This window comes from Aphidius gifuensis, linkage group LG2 (genome assembly GCF_014905175.1).
Source record: "Aphidius gifuensis isolate YNYX2018 linkage group LG2, ASM1490517v1, whole genome shotgun sequence".
Taxonomy (NCBI): Eukaryota; Metazoa; Arthropoda; class Insecta; order Hymenoptera; family Braconidae; genus Aphidius; species Aphidius gifuensis.
This window is the reverse complement of record NC_057789.1, coordinates 17,405,751-17,430,728: the sequence shown is the minus strand read 5'-3', so window position 1 is coordinate 17,430,728 and position 24,978 is coordinate 17,405,751. Positions and strand designations below refer to the sequence as shown.

General features: G+C 29.7%; 1 protein-coding gene across 3 annotated transcripts in view; it reads left to right on the top strand.

The window, feature by feature from the left end:
- LOC122849228 (protein pelota) overlaps nucleotides 1-24,978 on the top strand; it is a 43,734-nt gene that overhangs the window by 17,429 nt on the left and 1,327 nt on the right. Inside the window, exon 8 of one of the 3 annotated variants that reach the window (XM_044147899.1) lies at nucleotides 3,251-5,499. The exons of 1 other annotated variant lie outside the window; for it this stretch is intronic. In XM_044147899.1, the coding sequence (XP_044003834.1) occupies nucleotides 3,251-3,345 (95 nt within the window). In that variant the 3' untranslated portion in view covers nucleotides 3,346-5,499. Of the gene's footprint in view, nucleotides 1-3,250; nucleotides 5,500-24,978 lie in introns of those variants that run through there. One more of the 3 variants, XM_044147900.1, reaches the window with a different exon arrangement.

The window sequence follows — 24,978 nt, the reverse complement described above, 5'->3', positions numbered from 1 at the left end:
AATTAATCCGGGCATTTCGGGGAAGCGGGAACGAACTCGGCAATTGCCGGTCACATCTGGTGGAACTGAATTCACCGTTTTCCGTTCGGACGTTGCCTAGATTACATAGATTACACGATTTTTCCATAATCATTTCTGTACGATTATAATGTATACAAGAGATTACTAAAGATTTTTCTCCCGATGTACACCAGATTATACAAGTGACTTCCCCTTCGGTAGTTACAATATTTATCTGTCATCAATGATATCCTATTATAAAAAGGACACTTGACCGCTTTTTATTCGTGATGTGATTGGTCGAAATTTTTTAGCATTTGTTTATAACTAATATTTTATTATTTTCTCTCTCATACTAATACGTTGCTACGGGTTGTTATACGGTTGCTATGATTGTTCATTTTCGGCAATTAATTTATTTGAGTTATCAAAAGTCATATTACAGCTTTTCATTAAGCTCTATATATTCGAATTGAATAAAAAAAGTATTGTTATATTTATTCATATTTATGAATACAACTAATATATATTACTAAATTCATATTTGATAAAAAAAAGTTAGGGTGGTTACTACGTTATGGTTACTATACGTTTATCAAAAACCTCATCATATTTATTAATATTATTACTTAATTAAAATAATATATATAGATTTAAATATTGTATAAAGTATAAATATTTATATAAATAAGTAAACAAGTAGAAAAAGTTAGAGTGTGGTACGTACGATTGCTAATTATGTTTTTTCATCAAAAATAATAATACAATTGACTTTATAAAAAGCTGCAATATGACTTAAATATACTTTGATTGAACAACGACACAACTAAAAGATTTAATAACTGTTTATAATTAGATCAAATGATATTCTTATTCATTACGATAATTATAAGATTGATAATTAATTTTAAATAAATATAGTAATTCATGGAGAGACGGATAAGAAAAGTACTTCACGTGATTAATAAAAAATATAATTATGATGAAGAAAATAGGATTAATAAACATATACACAATAATATATATACAACTATGCGCCGGAGGTTTGATCATTCAAAAAAATTATAATTCTATATGTATTGATATAAAAAAAAATTTGAAATAAAAATTATTATTCTTTGGATTGAATAAAAAAATTAACATTCAAATGATAAAGTCTGCCAATGTTAGTCTACCATTATGTTTTCTTTAAGATTGTTCAAATTATTTTTTGGAAAATATAATAATAAATAATTTTTTTGAACCTAATCTTTTGTATAATTTATATAATTGCTTCTTCTTTAATCAAAAAAAATAAGCATCACAATTTGTCATTAGTTACAATTAAAATTTTATTTACCAGTTTCTGTACTGTCAATTATGTGATAATAAAAATTATACAATCATTAAATAATAAAGAAAGTGTGTTTCAAAATGTTGAAACTTTTGATCAATCTTATACTCGAGATATGTGTTGTGTTACATGAAATTACATAAAAAAACTTCAGTGTAAACACCCAACTTCATGATATACTTCAGATAAATAATACGAAAAAATATTATTTATACAAAAAAAAAAAAAAAAAAAACATATACAAACACGCGCCGAAGGCGCGTAATCGGTCTTGTATTAGTAAAAAAAATAGTTGCCATAAGGCGGGTAAATAAATATTTTCGAATGATTTTTGAGTACAAAGTCTTATTTGTTGATAAAATTTTATTTAAAATCAAGGGAGTTTGAACGAAAAAACTACAAACAAGAAGTGTGGCCTAGTGGGCACCTCAATGCTATTGTAAAAATTTATAAAATTTTATGCGACACCCTTCACTTTTTGTTGCGTAGACGGTCCTGTTTTCCACCAATGCATGTACAGTTGTGTGTATCAATATGCACACAAACATATTTTGTTACCTCCAATTCTTCACTCTTTGACTTTTTTTTTTTTTTCAAACATTGATTGTTTAACTTTCTAGCAGGTAACTTGAATTTTTTTTTTTCTCTATAATTATTCTAAGATTTCAAAGTTTTATACAGATAGCTTTTTTATTTAGGTGTGAAGACAAGAACACCGTGAAAATTCGAGATATGTTGTTTTTTTCTTAACATTTTTTGTTTTTTACGTTAGCGTACACGTTAAAAGTTGTTGACTTTAAACATTAATAACTATTTTACTAGCAGGTATAGACTTCTGAAATTTTGGCATAAGATGGATAACTATTTCATAAACCTACTCTAAAAATTTAATAAAAAGTTAAAGATAATCGAGTGTTGTTCGAACTCCCTTCAAATACATTTAAAAAAAATAACCTAGCTCGCCTACTATTTTTAACGTATCTTATAATTTGTATTTTTTTCAATTTTCAAAAATTAATATCTCCGACGGTTACCAATTAATTTAGTAGGGATTTTAAAATTAAATTAATATAATAAAATTAAAAGTATTAAACAAAAAATTAAGTAATTATGAGCTGTCTAAATTATCGGATTTTCACCTGGCTTACTTGTGGACGGTTACCAATCAAAACAGTAGGGAGTAGGTGCAACGTGTTCTGGGTCCCGGGACTACCACTGAACAAATATTTGACCATTTAGGTTCTGTCTATTTTTTTTGGCCACGTCCTACCGTCTACATGTAACGGCCAAAGAAATTTAAATACCAACTTAAAAAAGTGATTAAAGGTGATTTCCTTCGGTGGTTTATTTTTTTTTCACTTTTATGCGCATAAAGTACTGATTATTTTCGGATAATTGAGTTATATTGTAGTATATGATTGTTGACGAAGCATATTTTTCCATTATAGCTAGTTTACATTGATCTTATAATACTTATAACAGATATCAATGGTTTTTGAAATCATTCAATATTTCTCTCTAATTATTCAATAATGTATGTGATATTAAAAAATTAAATATGTTATATGAATAAGAAATAAAAAAAAAGTGTGACGGGAAAATGACGTGATAAAAAAAATGTTGACGGTCATTCTCGCATCCTTGTTAGGTATCCTGGAGTCCGTTCAGTAACTCTCATTTTTTCGGATCTTCAGATGACGGCGATTCAGCCTAGCAATTTAAATGAGCACTGATGTCCACTATCTTAAAGATCCGAAAAAATGAGAGTTTCTGAACGGACTCCTGTATATATTCTGATTTCTGAGTGTTTAGTCTGCATCAACAGACATCTCATCATGTCCCACCGTTCATTCTTTTCTCATAAAATATGGGCATAACATAATAAATAATGAGTTTAATTTATTCATTTGTATTTAGAATTGGATTCACTCTCAGGGGTTGCAGCAGTTTTGAGATTTCCAATGTCTGATTTGGACGAAAGTGATGGAAGCGAAGATTTGGATGACGAATGATTCAACGAATGACAACACGACATCAGTTTCCCTACCTGGGATACGTTCCAAAACCTCCGTTCAGTTCGGTATATTAAGATGGCGGACTTTTGTACCTATCTTAATTGCTGGGTAGAATCGCCGCCATCTTGATATGCCGAACCGAACGGAGGTTTTGGAACGGACTCCAGAAATATAACCGAGATTACTAGTGACATGAGATTTAACAAAGCCAAATGTGAATTTGTCCAGTTCTCATGCGCAACAAGTATATTATTGTGCGTATAACGTGACGTTCAAGATGTGGCCTATAATCAGCTTCTGAATTTATAGAAGTTGACTACAATGTAAAATTTGAAAGACTATAAGAATCTCTCAGCAAAACGGTTTTGTACCGGAACAACTAGAGTTCACAGAAAAAACATGTCCTCAATAACTCGAGAATAACATGAAAAATAATTTTTGATTTGTATCAAATCAGTCATATATATATATATATCCATTGATATGATTACTCTAATCAATAAAAGATTATTCTCTACTATTGATAACATGTATAACCAATTTTTAGAAGATATAACAGAAAATAATTTTTAAAAAATCTAGGCAAGACTTTTCATTTATCGTCCTTATACAACCCACTGAATTATAATAAAAATAAAAAGTGAATCTATTAAAGGAGTACCTCCATCGATTAGTTTTCTTACAAAGTTCCTAATTTTTGGACATATAAATCTTGAAATTCCTCTGCATCTAATGATCTTAATTTTGTAATTATGAACAATCTAGTTTTAGAGATAATTGAGTCTAAACAGGTGAACTTTTTACGTAGTTTAACATTGCAGGTATAGGATTTTTTTTTTATTTTTTTATATTTTTAGATCTAACAAAAAAACGGTTCTTACAAATGTGATAAAAAATTAATATGTCAAAATTGATATAATTTAGAAATTTTTGAAAAAAAAATTAAACGCTTGAACCTTTCCGAATCAGAGATATTGTTAATTAAAGTTTGCAAAATTTCTTAATAATATACAAATTCAAAAATATAATTTTTGTAAAAAACAAACTCGTTAAAGTTGTTCTTTACGTTAGCTTAGTACTACTGTGTATACTAAATTTTTATTCAAATTAACAAAAAAAAATAAAAAATTCAAACAAACGATGATAAATAATTTAGGAGAATTAAAGCTGCCTGTGTTTGAAAAATAAAATCAAAATAAAAAAAGATCACGTTTTATCCTTATTACACAAACAAACTTTAACGCGGCGGTTTTCTTCACAATTCCAAGATCAGGTTGACAGACAGCTAAGACTTAATATAATTTCATGATATGTCCATTCAAAATAATCGACAATACTTTCATCTAAGACTCGATATTGTATCACATGCGAATAAATAATTTTTTAATAGAAACGTCAAATTATTAGGAAACAGATTTCGTATGCACGCCCTGGTAGAAATATTTCTCCAACTTTTTCCAACTTTCTCCGCCTTTTTTCCAACTTTCTCCACCTTTTTACGAAAATGACCCATGGTTGGAGAAAAGTTGAAAAAAAGTTTGAGTAAATTTTTGGTTGAAGAAATGGCGGAAAAAAGTTGGAGAAAAGTCGGAATAAATTTCAGGTTGAAGAAATGGCGGAAAAAAGTTGGAGAAAAGTCGGAAAAAAATGGAGTAAATTTTTGGCTGGAAAAAGGTTGGAGAAATTTGTCCGCCATTTCTCCAACTATGGGTCGTTTTCGTGAAGAGATAGAGAAATGGCGGAGAAAAGTTGGAAAAAAGTCGGAGAAATATTTCTACCAGGGCGTATTTGACTAAAATTTTTTTTGATTATTAATCAGGTACAGCTGACAAATTTTTTCTTTAAGAGGACTCAAATATGTGATGTAACTCCAAAATAGCCTATTTTAAATTGAAAATGAAAAAAAAGATGTGTGTTATTGTACGCACAGGGAAGTGAAACTCCTTTAATAATTCTAATAAATAGTAATTGGAAGATCTCTCGTTGCATTAATATATTTTTGACTAGTTGTCTTATTCGCTCTCATTCCGAGTGAACTATTATGTTCATTCAGTCATTAACAATTATGATAGAAATTTTTAAATTTATTAATTAGTTATAATATAAAGGTTCTATGTAAATGAAATTCTAATTAAAAAACTTAACACAGAATATAATTTTATATAAATATTTATTTATTGAACAACTAGTCAGCCGAACACTTCTATTACTATTTTATGTATACTTTTTATTCTATGTATATATATTCATAAAATACTGAGTTTTTTCAGTTGCTTTTATCTTCAGGATTTTTGTCGGGATGATATCTTTTAATATTTTCCCGATACATCAACTTCAGATGACTTAAGCTTTCAGTATTATTGAATATTGAGTCAATTTCAACCTCGTAATCTCACATGTTACAGCCTGAAAAATATAAATAAAATTAATACAAATTATAATGAAAATAAATTTGGTTTTAATTTAGTAGCTATCTCTTCAAAAAAAAAAAGACCTGGTAACATTTGTTGGGACATGTGGCCAGCGTTACCCGTTGAAAATTAAAAATTTTCAATACTCCGGCTAGGGCCATTGTTATTTTTATTGCTTAGACATATTTTAACCGTGAATTAACGAAAACATTATTCATATTTAAAAGAAAGGCAATAGAGTTTTTCAAAGCTTTTTTGGAGCCTTATAAACATTTTATTTCAACTCTATGATGACATGTTTGGTCCGTTTTTTTTATTTTTTTTTCGGCGAGCCATAACTTTTGTTATAATCAAGATAGGGAGTTCGTATTAGGCTCAAATTATGCGCCTAAAAAAATCTAGTGACGGCATTACGGTTTTTTTTTTCTCTCAATAAGAGTTTTCGAGCAAAAAAATTAAATATCCGAATTTTTTGTCAAATTTTGAAGGTTTTTTTTTTTTCTCAAAAACTATTATAGATAGGGGAAAAAACCCATTATGCGGGCGATAGAGTTTTTTGAGACGCATAATATAAGCCTTATACGAAGTCTCTCTTTTGATTTCGCGTTGAGTTATTCATTGCGCCGTTTTTAAGTTTTTTTTCGGCGAGCCATAACTTTTGTTATAATCAAGATAGGGAGTTCGTATTAGGCTCAAATTATGTGCCTTAAAAAAAATCTAGTGACGGCATTAGGGGTTTTTTTCTCTCTCAATATCGGTTTTCGAGAAAAAAAATTAAATATCAGAATTTTTTTTTTTTAATTTTATAGTTTTTTTCTTTTTTTCTCAAAAACTATTATAACTGGAAAGGAATTTTGCAAAGCGGGCAATAGAGTTTTTTGAGACACTTTTTGAGACATTTTTGAGTTATTTGTTAAAAAATAACATAATAAATTATACATTGTATATAATAAAAGTTTTAACCTTAATATTCACCTTTGTCTCTTGAATCTTTCATGAAACTAAAATTTTTAAACAAATTTTAAACAAATTTATTTGTATCGTTGTCAAGGGAATAAATAAATAAAACAAGATAAAAAATAATTTAAAATTACTTACCTTCATACCGTTACTTTCTTTGCATCCATCTTTTGTTTTTTTTTTTTTACTGCCCATTCTAAAGAAGTTTCACTTCAAAATTGAAAAATCTTTTCTTTATGCCTATCTATCCCAGGTAAACAAGAATAGTTGTCGTTTGCATTGATTGATTTATTGATTGTTATTCATCAACAACTCAATTACAGCTGTACTAGTGTTGTGATAACTATAAAGGAAGGCGGAGTTATCAAAAAAATACAGAAAAACAGAAATATAATTTACGTTCCCAAAAAAATTTATATGAAATACCCTGCAAATACCAAAAAATCTAATATCAAGCTTATCTAAAGACAAGCTGAAAAGTTAATCCAATAACAAGATATATGCAAAATAGTGAGATTGTTGATCATCAAATTTCATCTTTGCTGGAAAGTTTTCGTCTGAAAAACCTAATCTTGGAATTGTGAAGAAAACCGCGGCGTTGAAGTTTGTTTGTGTAATAAGGATAAAACGTGATCTTTTTTTATTTCGATTTTATTTTTCAAACACAGGCAGCTTTAATTCTCCTAAATTATTTATCATCGTTTGTTTGAATTTTTTATTTTTTTTTTGTTAATTTGAATAAAAATTTAGTATATACAGTAGTTCTAAGCTAACGTAAAGAACAACTTTGACGAGTTTGTTTTTTACAAAAATTATATTTTTGATTTTGTATATTATTTAACTTCTTTTGTTTAAACATTCAGCTTAAACGTAAAAATAATCAATCCATTCATCAATGATTGTATTACTAAAAAAAAAAAAAAAAATAAAAAAATAATTTTAAAAATATAAGTGAATTAAAAAAATAAAAAATCTATTAGAAATTTATATAGTTCAGACTGATACCGACTTTAGTGGCAAGGCCGTTAATTTACCATTACGAAGGCATCTTTTGTCTTACGCCATCTATCAATAGTCACTTTACTGCGATCGAAAATACTGTCTGAAGCTAGGTTTTTAGGTATATACACCAATTATTTTCTTGCTGCGGTCTAAAATAATGCCATGGATATCTCTCAGAAGTATTTCAGATCGTGGCGAGTAAAAAATTGGTAAACAGTACAGGCACTAGAAGCTCTATATATTATTATTGTCAATAAATATTATTATTATTTTATAAATATTATTCCAACAATAGCTAGAAATTTATCAAGTAGTTGATTGGTGAATAATTTTTGTCACACTATGATCTGAAATACCGACTGGGGATTCGTAGAAGTATTTCAGATCGCATCGAGATTTAACTTTGTATAAATTAGAGGCACTAGAAGCTCTATATATGATTATCATCAATGAATATTATTTTTTTATGAATATTATTCCAACAATAGATACAAATTTAATATAACTAGTTGATTGGTAAATAATTTCTGTCACACTATGATCTAAAATACTGACTGGGAATTCGTGGAAGTATTTCAGATCGCATCGGGATTCAACTTGGTATAAATTAGGGTCACTAAAAGTTCTATATATTACTATCATCAATAAATATTATTATTTCTCAATTATTTTATCAATGTTATTCCAACAATAGCTAGAAATTTATCAAGTAGTTGATTGGTGAATAATTTTTGTCACACTATGATCTGAAATACCGACTGGAGATTTGTAAAAGTATTTCAGATCGCATCGCGATTCAACTTTGTATAAATTAGGGGCACTAAAAGCTTTATATATAATTATCATCAATAAATATTATTATTTTATAAATATTATTCCAACAATAGCTACAAATTCAATAACTAGTTGATTGGTGAATAATTTCTGTCACACTATGATCTGAAATACTGACTGGGAATTCGTGGAAGTATTTCAGATCGCATCGAGATTTAACTTTGTATAAATTAGGGGCACTAAAAGCTCTATATATTACTATCATCAATAAATATTATTATTTTAGTGAGTTCGTCTCTTCGACGGAGGAGTGGAAGCCATCGCCAAGAGGTTTACGTACCAAGTCACGTTATAAGCATCGAATAGGCGCCCCACTCGACGTCGTGTATAACTGACTTGGCCCTCCACAGAGCCCCTAGCACAATGTTCCTTTAATTATTAATAACTAACTCCTATTAGTTATTAACAATGCAGGCGATAACAAATAAATAATAAGAACTCATTACTCTATAACAAGCTCTTTTAATAATTATTTATTTCGAGAACCCACGAAATAATAAATTTCGTTACAATGTATTATTTCAACAATGATTACAAATACTGACAATTGAAGAGTTCAAAATTCGTTGATTGGTTTTTTTCTTTAATAAAATATGGCAACTTCGTAGTAGCACACACACAACAATAAAATATAAAGCAATATCCAAACGTTTTCCCGCAATATTTTGAGGCAGTGTTCAGCGTTGGATAGTTTGACGATAATGTCTGATAATGTCATACGTTTAATACTGCCTTGCAGTATCGCAGATCGCAGCAAAGATTCAAAAATACTAGGTGCTTTCTTTTGTGTATTCATTTTTTTTCTTATTTATTTTCGCGCAGGCGCAGTTGAATGCGCAGTCAGCAAAAAGTCACTTTGCAACAGCGTAGGACATGAAGGGCTGGATTAGCCATATTTTAATTCTTATTTTTTAAGAATTATTTGTTCGACGCCACTGTTCTCTTCTCATGTTTGCATAATATGCGCATGTGCATGATCATGCGCATTAAAGTGAAAAAAAATAAATACACAAAAGAAAGCACCTATTGGCAAAACAATCCTGCGCAATAACCAGCGTACGCAACTACAGTTGTGCTTGCCAATGTTAATTTGTTAACTAATGTACTTACAATCTTTAACATGAGTCGTTTCATACAACTATTATTTTGATTAGTAATAATAATGAGAGGCCCTAGAAATCACAGGAAATGATAAAAAACAAGGTATGGTGCGCGCAGCATCGCTACGTCATTTTTAAACTTTCGCTGCCATATGACATACTGCTAATCAGATAGAGCAGGATGACCAACCAATATTCTCGGGCGAATTTATCAGATACAGGGCGCCAACTTGGTAAAAACTTCAAATATCGACAAAATCGACAGAAATTCATTTTTTACAAAAAAAACGGGGGGCCGGTTCATCATATATTTATATCTTTTTAAATAATGCACCGAAAAATCCAATAATAGGCTCATTTGAAAGAGGAACCTCGTTTTATATGATCAAACTGTTGTTATTTTTTTTTTTCGATTGCTCAATCAAAAGATATGGACTTGACTATACTATGGACTTGACATATATCCCCGGCAGTCTCTCGTTTTTAAACAACTTTAACGGAAGACCCTACCGGGTCTCATGATATTTGACTTGACTATACTATGGACTTGACATATATCCCCGGCAGTCTCTCGTTTTTAAACAACTTTAACGGAAGACCCTACCGGGTCTCATGATATTTGACATGAACGTGAGGCCAAGTGTATCCGAGTGGCAATGATGCGTCGCGCGCAACTCTCCGCTTATTTTATATATCACACATATGCATACAAACATCTAGATGAAAATAAACTATGTATGATTTCATTGAATTAAAATTTCCAATTAGTTTTAAACAAATTGATTATTTTAAGGTTGCTTCCCAGTCGCATCACCGAACCAATATTTGAGGGTCTGGATGCAAGAGAGACCTGAGCGCTCGGAGCTACGGTCCAATTCACGGGGCAAATTTTTTACAATTTAGGGCTTTTTTTTGCCGCTGATGGCGCTTGTAAAAATTTTTTTTATATAGATTTTACATACAAAAGCTTCACAAGCGCTGTGAGTGGTGAAAAAAAGCTCTAAATTATAATGCCCTGTGAATTGGACTGCTGCACCCGTATTCAGCAGTCCGATTCACTGGGCAAATTTTTTACAATTTAGGGCTTTTTTTGCCGCTGATGGCGCTTGTAAATTTTTTTTTATATAGATTTTACATACAAAAGCTTTACAAGCGCTGCCAGTGGAGGAAAAAAGCCCTAAATTGTAATGCTCTGTGAATTGGACTGCAGAGGATGTTCTCATTAGGGCGTTTTTTTTTCGATGGTGGCGTTTGTGAAGCCTTTCTATATGAAATCTATATAAAAAAAATTTTGTCAAGCGCCATCAGCGGAAAAAAAAGCCCTAATGAGAACAATTTTGCCCCGTGAATACGGGTGCTGGATTGATTTAACAACAATTGCGCGCCTTCCCTGCCGTTTTCTCAATCACAAATGCGAGTGTTCGCGCTGTCGTTTTGGTCTGGGTGCTTGTTAAAAACGGCATTGAAAGCGCGCAATTTGTTGTTAAATCAATATCTTTTTTATTTATTGACATAAAAAGCTGAAATTTTCAGGAAAACTTCATGACATACTAATAAACAAAGTTGTCACTTAAAATTATTTCGGTCATGAAATTTCCTCGATACTTTTTTGCGTCAAAGTGCAAGAAACGTAGTTTTCGTTGCGTATTCAATAAAAATTTCCTATAAATAAACAATAAACGCAAATTAAATTTCTATCATTACTGAATGCATCGCTATACTGTACTCGATATGTATTTAAAATTTCAAAACGATCCAACAATATTTCAGAAAGTTATGATGAGTTATATTTAAAAAAAAAAAGAAAATTTAGCCCGTAAATTTTTTTCATTTTTATTTTTTATTCCGTTAAATAATAATTTTAGAAAAACGTTTATTTGAAAAAAAATGTCCCTCTTATCTTTCTCAATAAGGTGATATTTTTTTTTTTTAATTTTTCAAATTTTATTTTTTCTAAATTTCACTAATTTACAGCGCCGCATTTATCCATCTCTCTTGCATCCAGACCCTCATTTATGCCACGAAGGGCCCGTATATCAATAACGCTAATTTTTATTCCCGTGTCCTGAAATTTTTGTGGCGCCACTGATGAAAAATCCAAGTTCTTTAGTAGTATGTGTGTGCGCGGCAACACACTAGCAAACAGAGTTTACGTCGTACGCCAAAACCATGCTTGTGTTCATGTCAGTGTGCCGCGCATCTAGCAAAGTTTTAATATTTTAAAGTTATTTATTTTTTAAAATCGACGTCAGAAAAAATTCAAAATTTTTTATCGTATGTATCTTTGTAATCACTAAAACTTTGTAGTAAATGAAAGGTTTTTTAATTGACAACGAATATGCTAAAAATCAAAATGTGAGGTTTCTCCCTATCCTCATGTATAAAAGTTATCAACTTTGAGACTAATTATCTCAAAAGATCCAGGTCAGGAAAAATTGAAAAAAATTTACCAGATAGATAATTATTTCATTTACAAAATAAGCCAAAAAAAAAAAAATTCAATCTCTGGGAAGCAACCTTAACAAATGAAATGAATAAATAAATGCATATTCCAATATTAATAACATCAATTTACAACTAAATAAACAGCTGTCACAACAAGCATCATACATTCACACAAACACAAGTACACATTTATCCGAGCGTTTTCCAGAACACAACTTGGCCGTGATTAGTGATGTGCAAATACCGGTATTTTATTTTTGATACGAAATACGGTACAAAATACGGTATTGATACGGTAATTTACCATTCAATACCGTATCAATAATCTGTATGTAAAAATACGGTATCAGTGAAATTTTCGATACCAATACCGTATTTACAACTATAGAGATGTTACTCATGGTATTGAAAAATAAAAAATATATGAACATAACTTGATTTTATTGTATAAATAAAAATAAATACATACGAAGTTATAGATGATAAATAACTTCAATAAATAAATTCAGTAAATAAATTATATAGCAAAATTAAAATATAAAAAAAAAAAAATATTTGTCCTTAAAAAAATAAGGTTTTTTTAAATAAAAAAAGTTAGTATTATTGGAAGAAGTATTTATATTAATAAATTTTCATTACACTTAAAAAGTTTCTTTGTTATTATATCGGCTTTTAAAATAATAATGTCAATGTGGAATGTGCAATATAATAAAAACAGCTGAGCAATTGATATTTGACAATAAAACAAAATATCAAATATGGCCGCTATTAATGACCAGTGCCACGGTTGATAATCTAGAAATTATATGAAAAAATTTTTTTTTGCTTGTACCAAAAACAGAAAATACCGTATTTTCACCTATATAGTTGTAAAAATACCGTATCAAAAATTTTACTCGTATTTTACGGTATTTACATGGAAAAATCGGTAAAAGGCATATTGGTATGGTATTTCAATTTGAAACCAAATACCGTATTTTACCGTATTTAATACCGGTAAAATACCAAATACCGTATCAGTCGACATCACTAGCCGTGATTGGCTGGGATTTGTATAGTATCAGGCAAAAATTTCGGGCTCTGATATAGACTTTTTGTTGCAATTGAGGGTCCGGCACCCGAATTCACAGGGAAATTTTATACAATTTAGGGCTTTTTTTTGCCACTGCTGGCGGTTATAAAATTTTTTTCATATAGATTTTACATATAAAAGTGGTGTGGAGACAAGCGCCACCGGTGGATGAAAAAAGCCCTAAATTGTAATGCCCTGTGAATACGGGTGCGGATTCTATAACAAAATTTCAAAATGATTTATAAAAAAAAAAAAAAATTCGTTTATGTGAAGAATCAAAAATGACATATTTTCTTTCAAATAAATTATATTCAATTAAAATTATTTAATGAATCAAAAAATGAAGTTTAATATTTTTTTTTTCGAAAAAAACATTATTTTTCCGGGTCTAACTCGTCATAACTTTGTTAATAATTAATGAATTGACTTGAAACTTGGCATATATTGTTGTTATAGCCTAGCGATAATTAAAATAACTTAAAAAATAATATTTACTTGTGTTACATACCAAGTTGAAAAATTAAAATTAAACTATGAAATAAAAAAAAAAGAAAGAATATGTAAAACCAAAATTAAATAGGCAAATAATCATAGAATAATTAAAATAAATCAACTTGGTATTTCACGTTAATATTAAAAAAATCCTCTTATTTTGTTATTCCCTACAGGGTAACGGGTTAGGAGAGAATGTGTATGATTGTAGATGTACCTTGATGTAAGAATAATCTGAAACAATCGTTGTTGAGACCGTGTCAATCTGGATGGTCGCCTGTTGATGTTGGTAGTCTCGAATAATCCAAACGGTAAAATAAACTCGAAGCACAGAAAACAACACCCTGGAGAAATGTCACAGTCAATAATTTTATAGTATTAGGAACAGTCAATTTATAAACGGAAAAATAATGATTTAAACACAAAGATTATTTAATTTAAATTCACTTTAACATTTTATTTATTAGAAACGAAAAACTTCAATTGATTTTATTATTTATTTAATTATATTTGATTTCATAAAATTAATTTGAATTTGATTTAGATATTGTCCAAACAAAAGTTGTCGCAAGAGTGAAGCTCCTTAAATTATTAAAATAATAATTCCCATAAAAATTATAATTAGAAGAATGGATGATTAAAAGTGGGAACATCTTGACCAATTATATTTTACCTGTCTCACGATAGTCAGCATTTAATATTTTACTTAGAGAATTATTTGTAACGTCAACGGATGTAAAATATCGAGTAGCTCAGGTAACTTTGAACTACGGTTTGCAAAAATAATTTAATTCCATATTTTTTCGACTGATATATTATACTTAAACAACTACTTCAATTTATAAATAAACAAAAAAATTCATATAATATTAATTTGTTCTTTTACATACTTAACAAATTTATACGATTGAAATTTAATAAAGATGTCATCCGGCCTTATTAACATAATTTTATAGATAAAAGAAAATTATCAACTTATTACAACATAATTGGGTTTGAATAAAACATTAAAACCAACATTTTTTTAAAATTAAAACTATATTGTGTCGAATGGCTGATGAATTATTTAGACCGTGATTTATAATTCAACATATTTGGGTTTATATCTTTCTCTTAGATACATTTGCCATAATTGATAAATTAAAAAGCTATTGGCAAATGGTTCTTAAGAAAGGATGTTGCCAAATAAATTAATTAGTAGTTTGGAGTAAATTTACAGCCATTTAACACAATAAATTTATTTGAGTAGAGAAAATAATATTGTAAAATTAATCTAGACTGCAAAATAATTTATTTGGCTACCTCCTTTCCTTAGAAACAGTTGCCAATAGCTATTTGATTGATTAATTATGGCAAATGTAACTAAGAAAAGGGTGTAGCCAAATAAATTTATTAGTAGACTGGATTAATTTTATAGCAATTTGACACAATATAATTTTATTTTAATAGAAAAAAATATTGCTGTAAAAATGATCTAGACTAGCGAATTTAATTATTTGGCTACATAAAAAAATTTGCCAATAGCTATCTAATCAATTACGGCGAATGTTTCTAAAGACAGGATGTTGCCAAATAAACTATTTCGCAGACTAGATTATTTTTAGAGCATTATTTTCTATTAAAAAAAAAAAAAATACTCTGTCAAATAGCAGTAAAAATGATCAAGACTGCGAAAAAAAGGGAAAACGGAATGACGAAAAAAAGTAAACAAGGAAAAAGGAAAAAAAAAGGAAATAAAGGAAAAAATGGATAAAAAAGAAAAAATAAATTAATTCGCAGTCTAGATTATTGTTATAGCAATAATTTCTATTTAAAAAAAATTATGGTGTCAAATGGCTGTAAAAATAATCTAGACTGCGAATTAATTTATTTGGCAATACATTCTTTCCTTAGAAAAATTTGCCAATAGCAATTAAATTAATTTTGGCAAATATTTTTAAGGGAAGAATGTATTGCCGAATAAATTAGTTCGCAGTCTAGATTATTTTTACATCACTATTTTCAAAATAAAAAAAAATTACTTTGTCAAATCGCTGTAAAAATAATCTAGTCTGCGAATTCATTTATTTGGCAACATTCTTTCCTTAGAAGAATTTGCCATAATTAATTAAATAGCTATTGGCAAATATTTCTAAGGAAAGAATGTTGCCAAATAAATGAATTTGCAGATCAGATTATTTTTACAGCGATTTGACAAAGTAATTTTTTTTTATATCGAAAATAATGATGTAAAAATAATCTAGACTGCGAATTTATTTATTTGGCTACATCTTTCTCTTAGATACATTTGCCAATAGCTTTTTAATTTATTAATTATGGCGAATATAGCTAAGGAAAGGATGTAGCTAAAAAATTAATTAGTAATCTCAATTAATTTTCTCGCATAATTTCTTTCAACTAATTAGTAATTTTTATGAAAATCCTGAGAGCTGTATAATGCTCTATTTAGTGTTTTCCAAAGTATGTTTGTATTATGCGCATTGTAAAAAAAAAGTGATACAAGTCGCGCACGTTACTAGGGTACTAATAGCGCCCCTGAATTATGCGGCGATCACATAGTGATACGGTTTTCATATACAGGCGAGATAGGGAGTAAGTCCTCCTGTATTTCTAGTCTTCTTGCTACCACCCTCATTTTTTCGGATCTTCAAGATAGCGGACATCAGTGCCTATCTAAATTGCTAAGCTGAATTGCCGCCAACTTAAAGATCAGAAATAGGGTTACCATATGCGAAATCCTATCAGGTCATGTCCTGATTTAGGAACGAATGTCTTGATCAGTTCTGTCCTTTTAATATAAAATGCCCGAGTTGTCAAGATTTTTTTTTTCAATTAATCCGATATCCCTGGTTAAAATATTACTCCGCGAATGCTCCGATCGTTTCCTCAGTAATTCCGAACTTTCTCCGAGATCTCTGACGAAGGAAAAATTTCTCCGAGTCAAGAATATTTCTATCCATTTTTCTTGACGTTAAACTTTGTCGGAAAAAGTGTGGAATAAGTTCAAAGTAATTATTCCACGCTGAAAAAAAGATTTCTCTGTATTTCAATCTCCTCAATTAGTTTTGTGTTACAGCTCATAATTGTGGGAAGGGGGGTGCTAGGCAAAATGTCCTGATACGAGATTTGGCACATATGGTAACCCTCATCAGAAAAAATGAAAGTTTCTGAACGGATCCCAGTAGATATCCTTAATCCGTCCGGCCGCTATCTTCAGGACAGATTGTCTCTACCGAAAATGCGGCAGTCCTATTATCCCTCAGTTACCCAGCGAATATCCATAATTGATCAAGGATAGATATTCTAGACATAATTATCATGTACACGGGCTAACATGAAAACGCTTGAAAGCGATATAGTCGTTTGATGATTAATAAGACGGCTGGGAAAAAGTCGTCGCAACTTTCAGTGCGCATGCGTGGTCAGCCATGTTTGATGCTATTCCCCACTCCTAATGTTTACCATCTAATATAAACAAACAGTGTATGGCATGTCAAAAAAATTCCAAATTGAAACTTTAATTATTAATTTATTAAATAAATATAATACGGCAATGTTGTGCGACCATTTGCTTTCCCAAAAGATCGTCGTCAAAAATGTTCTACTGCTGCCAAATAACACCAAGCTCAAGGTTATGTGAGTTAAGTTTATTTCTTCGCATAATTTTTTTTTCTTATTGAAATTATTAGTTTACTAGCTAAAATATTAATATTTACAAGAATATTTATTGAGGTTTATTTGATGAATCTCAAAATGAACAACATCGTCAGGATGGCTCAAAAAAATTAAAAACAAATGCAGTACCAACTCCATTTAGTGATGTTTCAACAGATTATTTGAAGAAAAACATCCAAAATAAAAGTAACATGAGTAAAAATAAACATTAAATTCAACAGGAATAACCAAAAAATATAATGAAGAAGTTATTAAATTTAATTAAATGCTTCAAGATCAACATCAGTGGCGCTTGTGAAGCTTTTGTATGTAAAATCTATATAAAAAAAATTTTACAAGGTCCATCAGCGGCAAAAAAAAACCCTAAATTGTAAAAAATTGTCCTTGTGAATTAGACTGCAGGCTTCTTAATGTATTCAAAAATTAGCCATTTTTAAAAAATCTTTAATCTTTAAATCTTTATTTTTAATGCCCGTGCGACGACCTTATCCCAGCCGGACTGACCGGACTATAGCAAAATTTTTCCGAACCGTGGCAGATTTTTACAGATCTATTTTATATCTATTTAGATCTAATCTGATCTATATTAATCTCAAAAAGAAAAATAATTAAAATTACTTTCATTATATTATATTATATATTATATTAAATATATTATTTTAATTTTTTTTTTAACGTGTACAAAATGAATCGTATAGTTTCAAGGAAATACCGGGTACTTGATATATCGGCTCAAAAAACTAACGGTATATCGATTATCGAGTACAGAGTACTTTATTTTTTTTTTTTTTTATCGCTCTTATTGCTCGATATATATTAGTACATGTAATTTATTTGATATATATATATATATAATATCAAGGAAAACCAGTTTTAAGGAATTAATGTTGCTTGAAACATGATTTTTTGGCAACATTAGTTCCTCAGCAGTCCAATTCACAGGGCAAATTTTATACAATTTAGGGCTTTTTTTTGCCGGTGATGGCGCTTGTACAATTTTTTTTATATAGATTTCAGATACAAAAGCTCTACAAGCGCCGCGAGTGGAGGAAAAAAGCCCTAAATTGTAATGCCCTGTGAATTGGACTGCAGCTCCATCCTTTCCTTAGCTACTGCTTTTCCCCGGACATTTTCTATTTATTAAATAAATAATATACATGTCATTTTATTTTTAAAAGATGGAAATGTCCAAGAAAAAGCAGTAGCTAAGGGAAAGATGTAGCTAAGGAATTAATGTTGCTTATAAAAGAATTTCTTTGGCAACTGTAATTCCTTAGCTCCAACTTTTCCTTAGCTACTATTTTTCCTTGGGATTTTTATTTATTTAAAAAATGAAATGCATGTGATTTTATTTATTAAATAAATTACAATGTCCAAGGAAAAGATGTAGCTAAGAAAAAGATGTAGCTAAGAAATTAATGTTGCCAAAAAATTATGTTTTAAGGAATTAATGTTGCTTTAATTTTAAATAACTGATTTTTTAAATAAATAAAAATCCCAAGGAAAAATAGTAGCTAAGGAAAAGATGGAGCTACAGTTGCCAAAGAAATTTTTTTTTAAGCAACATTAATTCCTTAGCTACATCTTTTCCTTAGCTACTGCTTGTTTTTGAAATTTTTATTTATTTTATAAATAAATTACATGTATTTATCGAATAAAAAAAAATTGTAGCACGAAGGTTCCACTTTTATTCGTAGAAGGCGCTGGGAACGCAATGTAAGATACCTCGATGTATGAAACCAATGATATAAGATACGGTATTTTACATGGTATCTTACACATGTAAGATACCAAGGTATCTTACCTACCCAACGCTGGCAGTGATGGGTAAATGGTCGATTTTTGAGGTTTCATACACTTACAGTAAGATACTGTAAGATACTGTAAGAAACTGTAAGATACCTCTGACGCCATTTTGAAAATTTTTATTGACTTTCAACTCGACAACTAGTTTTTATTGCTCGATATATATTGGTACATGTAATTTATTTGTTATATAAATATATATAATATCGAGAAAAACCAGTTTTAAGGAATTAATGTTGCTTGAAACATAATTTTTTGGCAACATTAATTCCTTAGCTCCATCTTTTCCTTAGCTACTGCTTTTCCTCGGACATTTTCTATTTATTAAATAAATAATATACATGTCATTTTATTTTAAAAGATGGAAATGTCCAAGAAAAAGCAGTAGCTACTATTTTTCCTTGGAATTTTTTATTTATTTAAAAAATAAAATGCATGTAATTTTATTTATCAAATAAATTAAAATGTCCAAGGAAAAGCAGTAGCTGAGAAAAAGATGTAGCTAAGAAATTAATGTTGCCAAAAAATTATGTTTTAAGGAATTAATGTTGCTTTAATTTTAAATAACTAATTTTTTAAATAAATAAAAATCCCAAGGAAAAATAGTAGCTGAGGAAAAGATGGAGCTACCCGGGAAAAACGGTTTGTATACAACCATATACAATCATATACAACCATATATGATTGTATATAAATTCATACAGTTGTATATCGCCATTTTCTGTATACAAATTTATAAAGTTGTATACAGTTGTATACAACCATATATGGAATTTATAGATCAAATTCAAGAATGGTTGTATACAAACATAGATAGTTGTATACAAACAAAGATAGTTGTATACAAGTTTATATGCCGTGACTTTCAAAAATTTATTAATATCATAAAAAAAAAAAAATTTATAATTATTTAAACAATTTAATCTTTTTGTTTATATATTTAATGATTTATTTGACCGAAAAAATTACACCATAAATACTTGACTTTACCGGGACTTGAACACGGTATCTTCTAGTTGAAACTCCAGAGCCTTACTTACTAACCACGGCAGCTACAATCGAAAATTAGGAAAATTTGTTCTACTTAAATATTCATTATAATCAGCAATCAAGGATCAAAACACTCGGCCGATATATGAATTTCATTTGTTTCGTATACCCCGGAATGTATTGTCATAATTTATGAAAAATTTTTATCCGAAATTTTCGTTTCGTAAAAAAAATAAGTAGCTGTTATATATAATTAAACAAACACCCTTCCAATATTAAATACATAATAGCGGTTCTTAATATATTTTCATATATACATGGAAAGAATGAAAAAAAATCCGTCTTAGTGACCCGAATAAAAATCGATGAATGGCAAGTCATAGGTTGGTCAGTCTTCAATGTGCTACTGAGTTGTAAAATTGTATATAATTTTAAAAATGTCCATATATGTTTGTATGTAACCATATATAATTGTATACAAGATAAATGAAGTAAGCTACCAAGTTGTATAGTTGTATATGATTTTATAAATTTATATATAAACATATATAAATATATGCAGTTGTATATGTCCATATATGTTTGTATATAACCATATATGATTGTATACAAGATTAATAAACTAAGCTACCAAGTTGTATGGTTGTATATGATTGTATATAGTTGTACATAGTTGTATATGATTGTATATGGTTGTATATAGTTGTATATGGTTGTATATGATTGTATATGGTTGTATATAGTTGTATATGGTTGTATATAGTTGTATATGGTTGTATATAGTTGTATATGGTTGTATATGGTTGTATATAGTTGTATATTGTTGTATACAAACAGTTTATACCTCATATACAAGTTTATATAGTTGTATAAACTTATATACAAGTTTATATGATTGTGTAAACTTATATACAAGTTTATATGATTGTATAAACTTATATACAAGTTTATATGATTGTAGAAACTTATATACAACTGTATAAGGTTGTATACAAAGTCACTAAAATAATCAACTTTCCATATACATCTATATACGATTGTATATGTTTGTATATGATTGTATATGATTGTATATGGTTGTATATGGTTGTATATGGTTGTATATGGTTGTATATGGTTGTATACAAATCGTTTTTCCCGGGTAAGGAATTACAGTTGCCAAAGAAGTTCTTTTTTAAGCAACATTAATTCCTTAGCTAAATCTTTTCCTTAGCTACTGCTTGTTTTCGGAATTTTTATTTATTTAATAAATGAATTACATGTATTTATCGAATAAAAAAAAATTGTGTACCATTGATAAATATAGTAATATAGAGATCTGACCTATGGGTGGAGTTTGGTTGCTTACGCACACATTTATTGTGTAAAGGCTTATCTGTGAGGCAACATGGCGCATTCCAGACCATTTTACTATAGTATGCTATCGTCAACAAACTATATCATATAAAATTTTTCAATGTAGTTTCAATGGTCTGGAAATTTCACTGTGCACCACCAGATGCCATGGTAAATAGGTCAGATCCCTATTATATGAAAACTTGTTAAATAATAAAGCTTGTTTCATATGTGGCGACGTAAAATCTCTAAAACGGTGCGCGTAGTCTCTTAAAAATGGCGTCATTATAAAAAAAAAACCGAAAAAAAAAATCATTTAAGTCACCAACAGTCGAAGTACTCGTGTCCGATATTGGCCAAAAAAATACCGAGTATCAAAAAATGAATTGACGAATAGAAGGACGTCGGAGTTAACTTGATGAAACTTAGAAAAAATGCGAAGCCCTGTGGTCTAGAGGTCAAGGCGTTTGCCCGGTAAGCAAAAGACCCGGGTTCGATTTCCGGCGGAGGAACTTCGTTATTTTTTCTAAGTTTGTGGTTTTTTTTTTTTTCAAAAAATGTCAAGGGAAAAAAAATACCGAATAGTTTGGTACTCGGTATTCCGAGTAGATACTCGTGTCTCCGGTATATCGCTTAAGGGATTACCACCACCAATCAAAAACGCAGATAGAGCCTTGAAATTTTTTAAGCAGATTAATGAAATAATAATACATACGCTCAAATTTTTTGATAATTTTCTTGTAGCTAATTACTTAGTAATTAATTACTAAAGTAGGCTACTTTTTTGAAGGTTATACATAGGTTCTTATGGAGAGTCTGGTTTAGTTTTTAGAAACCTGGTTAGCCATTTTATGGAAAACGCAGATAGCTTTTTCAAAAACTACAGATAGATAGAGGAAATAATAAGGAAAGTTTTGATATAAAAATTAATAGGGCTTTGAGACCTTTTTATTTTACAATAAATAAAAATAAATTTTTGTCTTTGTCTAAATACTCAAGTTGAAGTGAGAAACAAGATTTTCTCCTTCTTTTTTATCTCGTTCGCACTCATAGAAATATTATGTTTCTAAATTTCATACGCAAGAGGTCTCTAGATATGCGGTGGTAATCCCTTAATATCGAAGAACACTATATGGGAGATCCAAACCGAACGATGATAGGTGTGCTCGTTTACTTTTCACACCGAGCGTACGCACGGAGCGTATGCAAGGAAGCACTAGAGTCGTGCGGTGATTTGAAGAAACTTTAGTAACTAAAATTTACTATCTATTTATTGTTAGCTGTGTTCGATGGTCGTCTCGGCTCAGTTCCGTCTCACTTACGGCTCACTTATGGCGCTAGCGACGTACGGTTGTTTGAAGAACTACAAAGGCACAAAATCTCAATACAGGTGCCTATCTATATCATCCCTAAAATTTTTATTTTTATTTCTATTTCTTTCATTTACTATTTGCTCTTACCTGAATTATATTATCTATATTCATGTTGATTTTATATTTATTAATTTATTGTAATAGATTATTATGATGACACTGTTTGCATAAAGTAAATAAACAATATTTATTAAGGCATTAATACAGTGATGATATAGATAAGCACCTGTATTGAGATTTTGTGCCTTTGTAGTTCTTCAAACAACCGTACGTCGCTAGCGCCATAAGTGAGCCGTAAGTGAGACGGAACTGAGCCGAGACGACCATCGAACACAGCTGTTATTTGTTTTTCGAGTTCTTTCCGCACCCGTATTCAGAGGATGTTCTCATTAGGGCGTTTTTTTCCGATGGTGGCGTTTGTGAAGCTTTTCTATGTGAAATCTATATAAAAAAAATTTTGTCAAGCGCCATCAGCGGAAAAAAAAGCCCTAATGAGAACTATTTTGCCCCGTGAATACGGGTGCGGTTCTTTCGGTCTTTTTCATCATTATTAATTGGTAATTTGTTCTTGCGTCTTGGAAAAAATTATTAAATTAACAAAATAAAGGGTGCATTCCTTTAATAAAAATTTTTTTTCGTTTTGCAATTTCGCCCTGTAATACCGACTAAAAACTAGAAACAGAAACAACGACAAAAGTGATAAAATTCTCTATGCCATATTCCAGACTTTATAGTTTACCATAATGTGTGGTACGACCTATGTGACAATAACGAACAATCACAACAAGTCAATTTTCTATTTATTTCAGCACCCGTATTCACAGGGCAAATTTTATACAATTTAGGGCTTTTTTTTGCCACTGATGGCGCTTATAAAATTGTTTTTATATAGATTTTACATATAAAAGCTCTACAAGCGCCACCGGTGGATGAAAAAAGCCCTAAATTGTAATGCCCTGTGAATACGGGTGCAGTTTGATATAAACATTGAACAGTTATCCATCTAATAATTTGAAGCCAAAAAAAATAATGTCATGTGTCAGTACTGCCACGACAAGAAACAGCTTTTTCCTATAAAATTTTGGCCAGTATTACAGGGCGAAATTGCAAAACGAAAAAAAATTTTTTATTAAAGGAATGCACCCAAACACAATTACTGAAAATAACGAATGCGTTGGTGAATTTTAGTCAGTGAAGTTTCTTCGAATGACCGCATTATCGTCGTATATAAAAAGTTCTGTTATAACTAAATCATTGAATGAGAAAATAATATTACAGTTAATATTATGACTATTTTAAATATTTGGATTATGAGTTCGTTTGGAATATATAAAAGTATGCCAATATGGTGAATAATGTCAACTTGACAAATAGGTTTCCCCGATTAATTTAATGCGTTTCTCATGGAAAATGACAAGAGAAATATATTTGTGATATTGAGTGATGTTAAATCATATGTGTAATTGTAATCTCGTAACTACTGTATTTAGTATTTCATTTTTGGAAGCTAATCAAACTATCTTTTTTCCTGGCATTTCATAGTGTTTTTTAAAAACTGTCGAAACCCTTCTTCTCCACATATCATATGATGGTCTACTATCTCATTTTTTTATTATTATTTTTTGAGATTATTTGAATAAAATATACACAATCATTAGTCGTGGGTTGTGGCCAATAGATATTAATAAATTCGTGAAATTACATATTATGTTGACATATTAGGTGCTTTCTTTTAGGTGTTCATTTTTTTTCACTTCAATGCGCATGATCATATACATGCGCATATTATGCAATCTTGAGGAGAGAACAGCAGTCCAATTCACAGGGCATTACAATTTAGGGCTTTTTTCCTCTACTGGCGGCGCTTGTAGAGCTTTTGTATGTGAAATCTATATAAAAAAAATTTGACAAGCACCATCACCGGCAAAAAAAAGCCCTAAATTGTAAAAAATTTGCCCTGTGAATTGGACTGCAGTGGCGTCGAACAAATAATTCTTAAAAAATAAGAATTAAAACATAGCTGATCCAGCTCTCTCATGTACTACGCTGTTGCTGACTTTTTGCTGAGTACGCATTCGACTACACAAGCGCAAAAATGAATAGGAAAAAAAATAAATGCCCAAAAGAAAGCACCT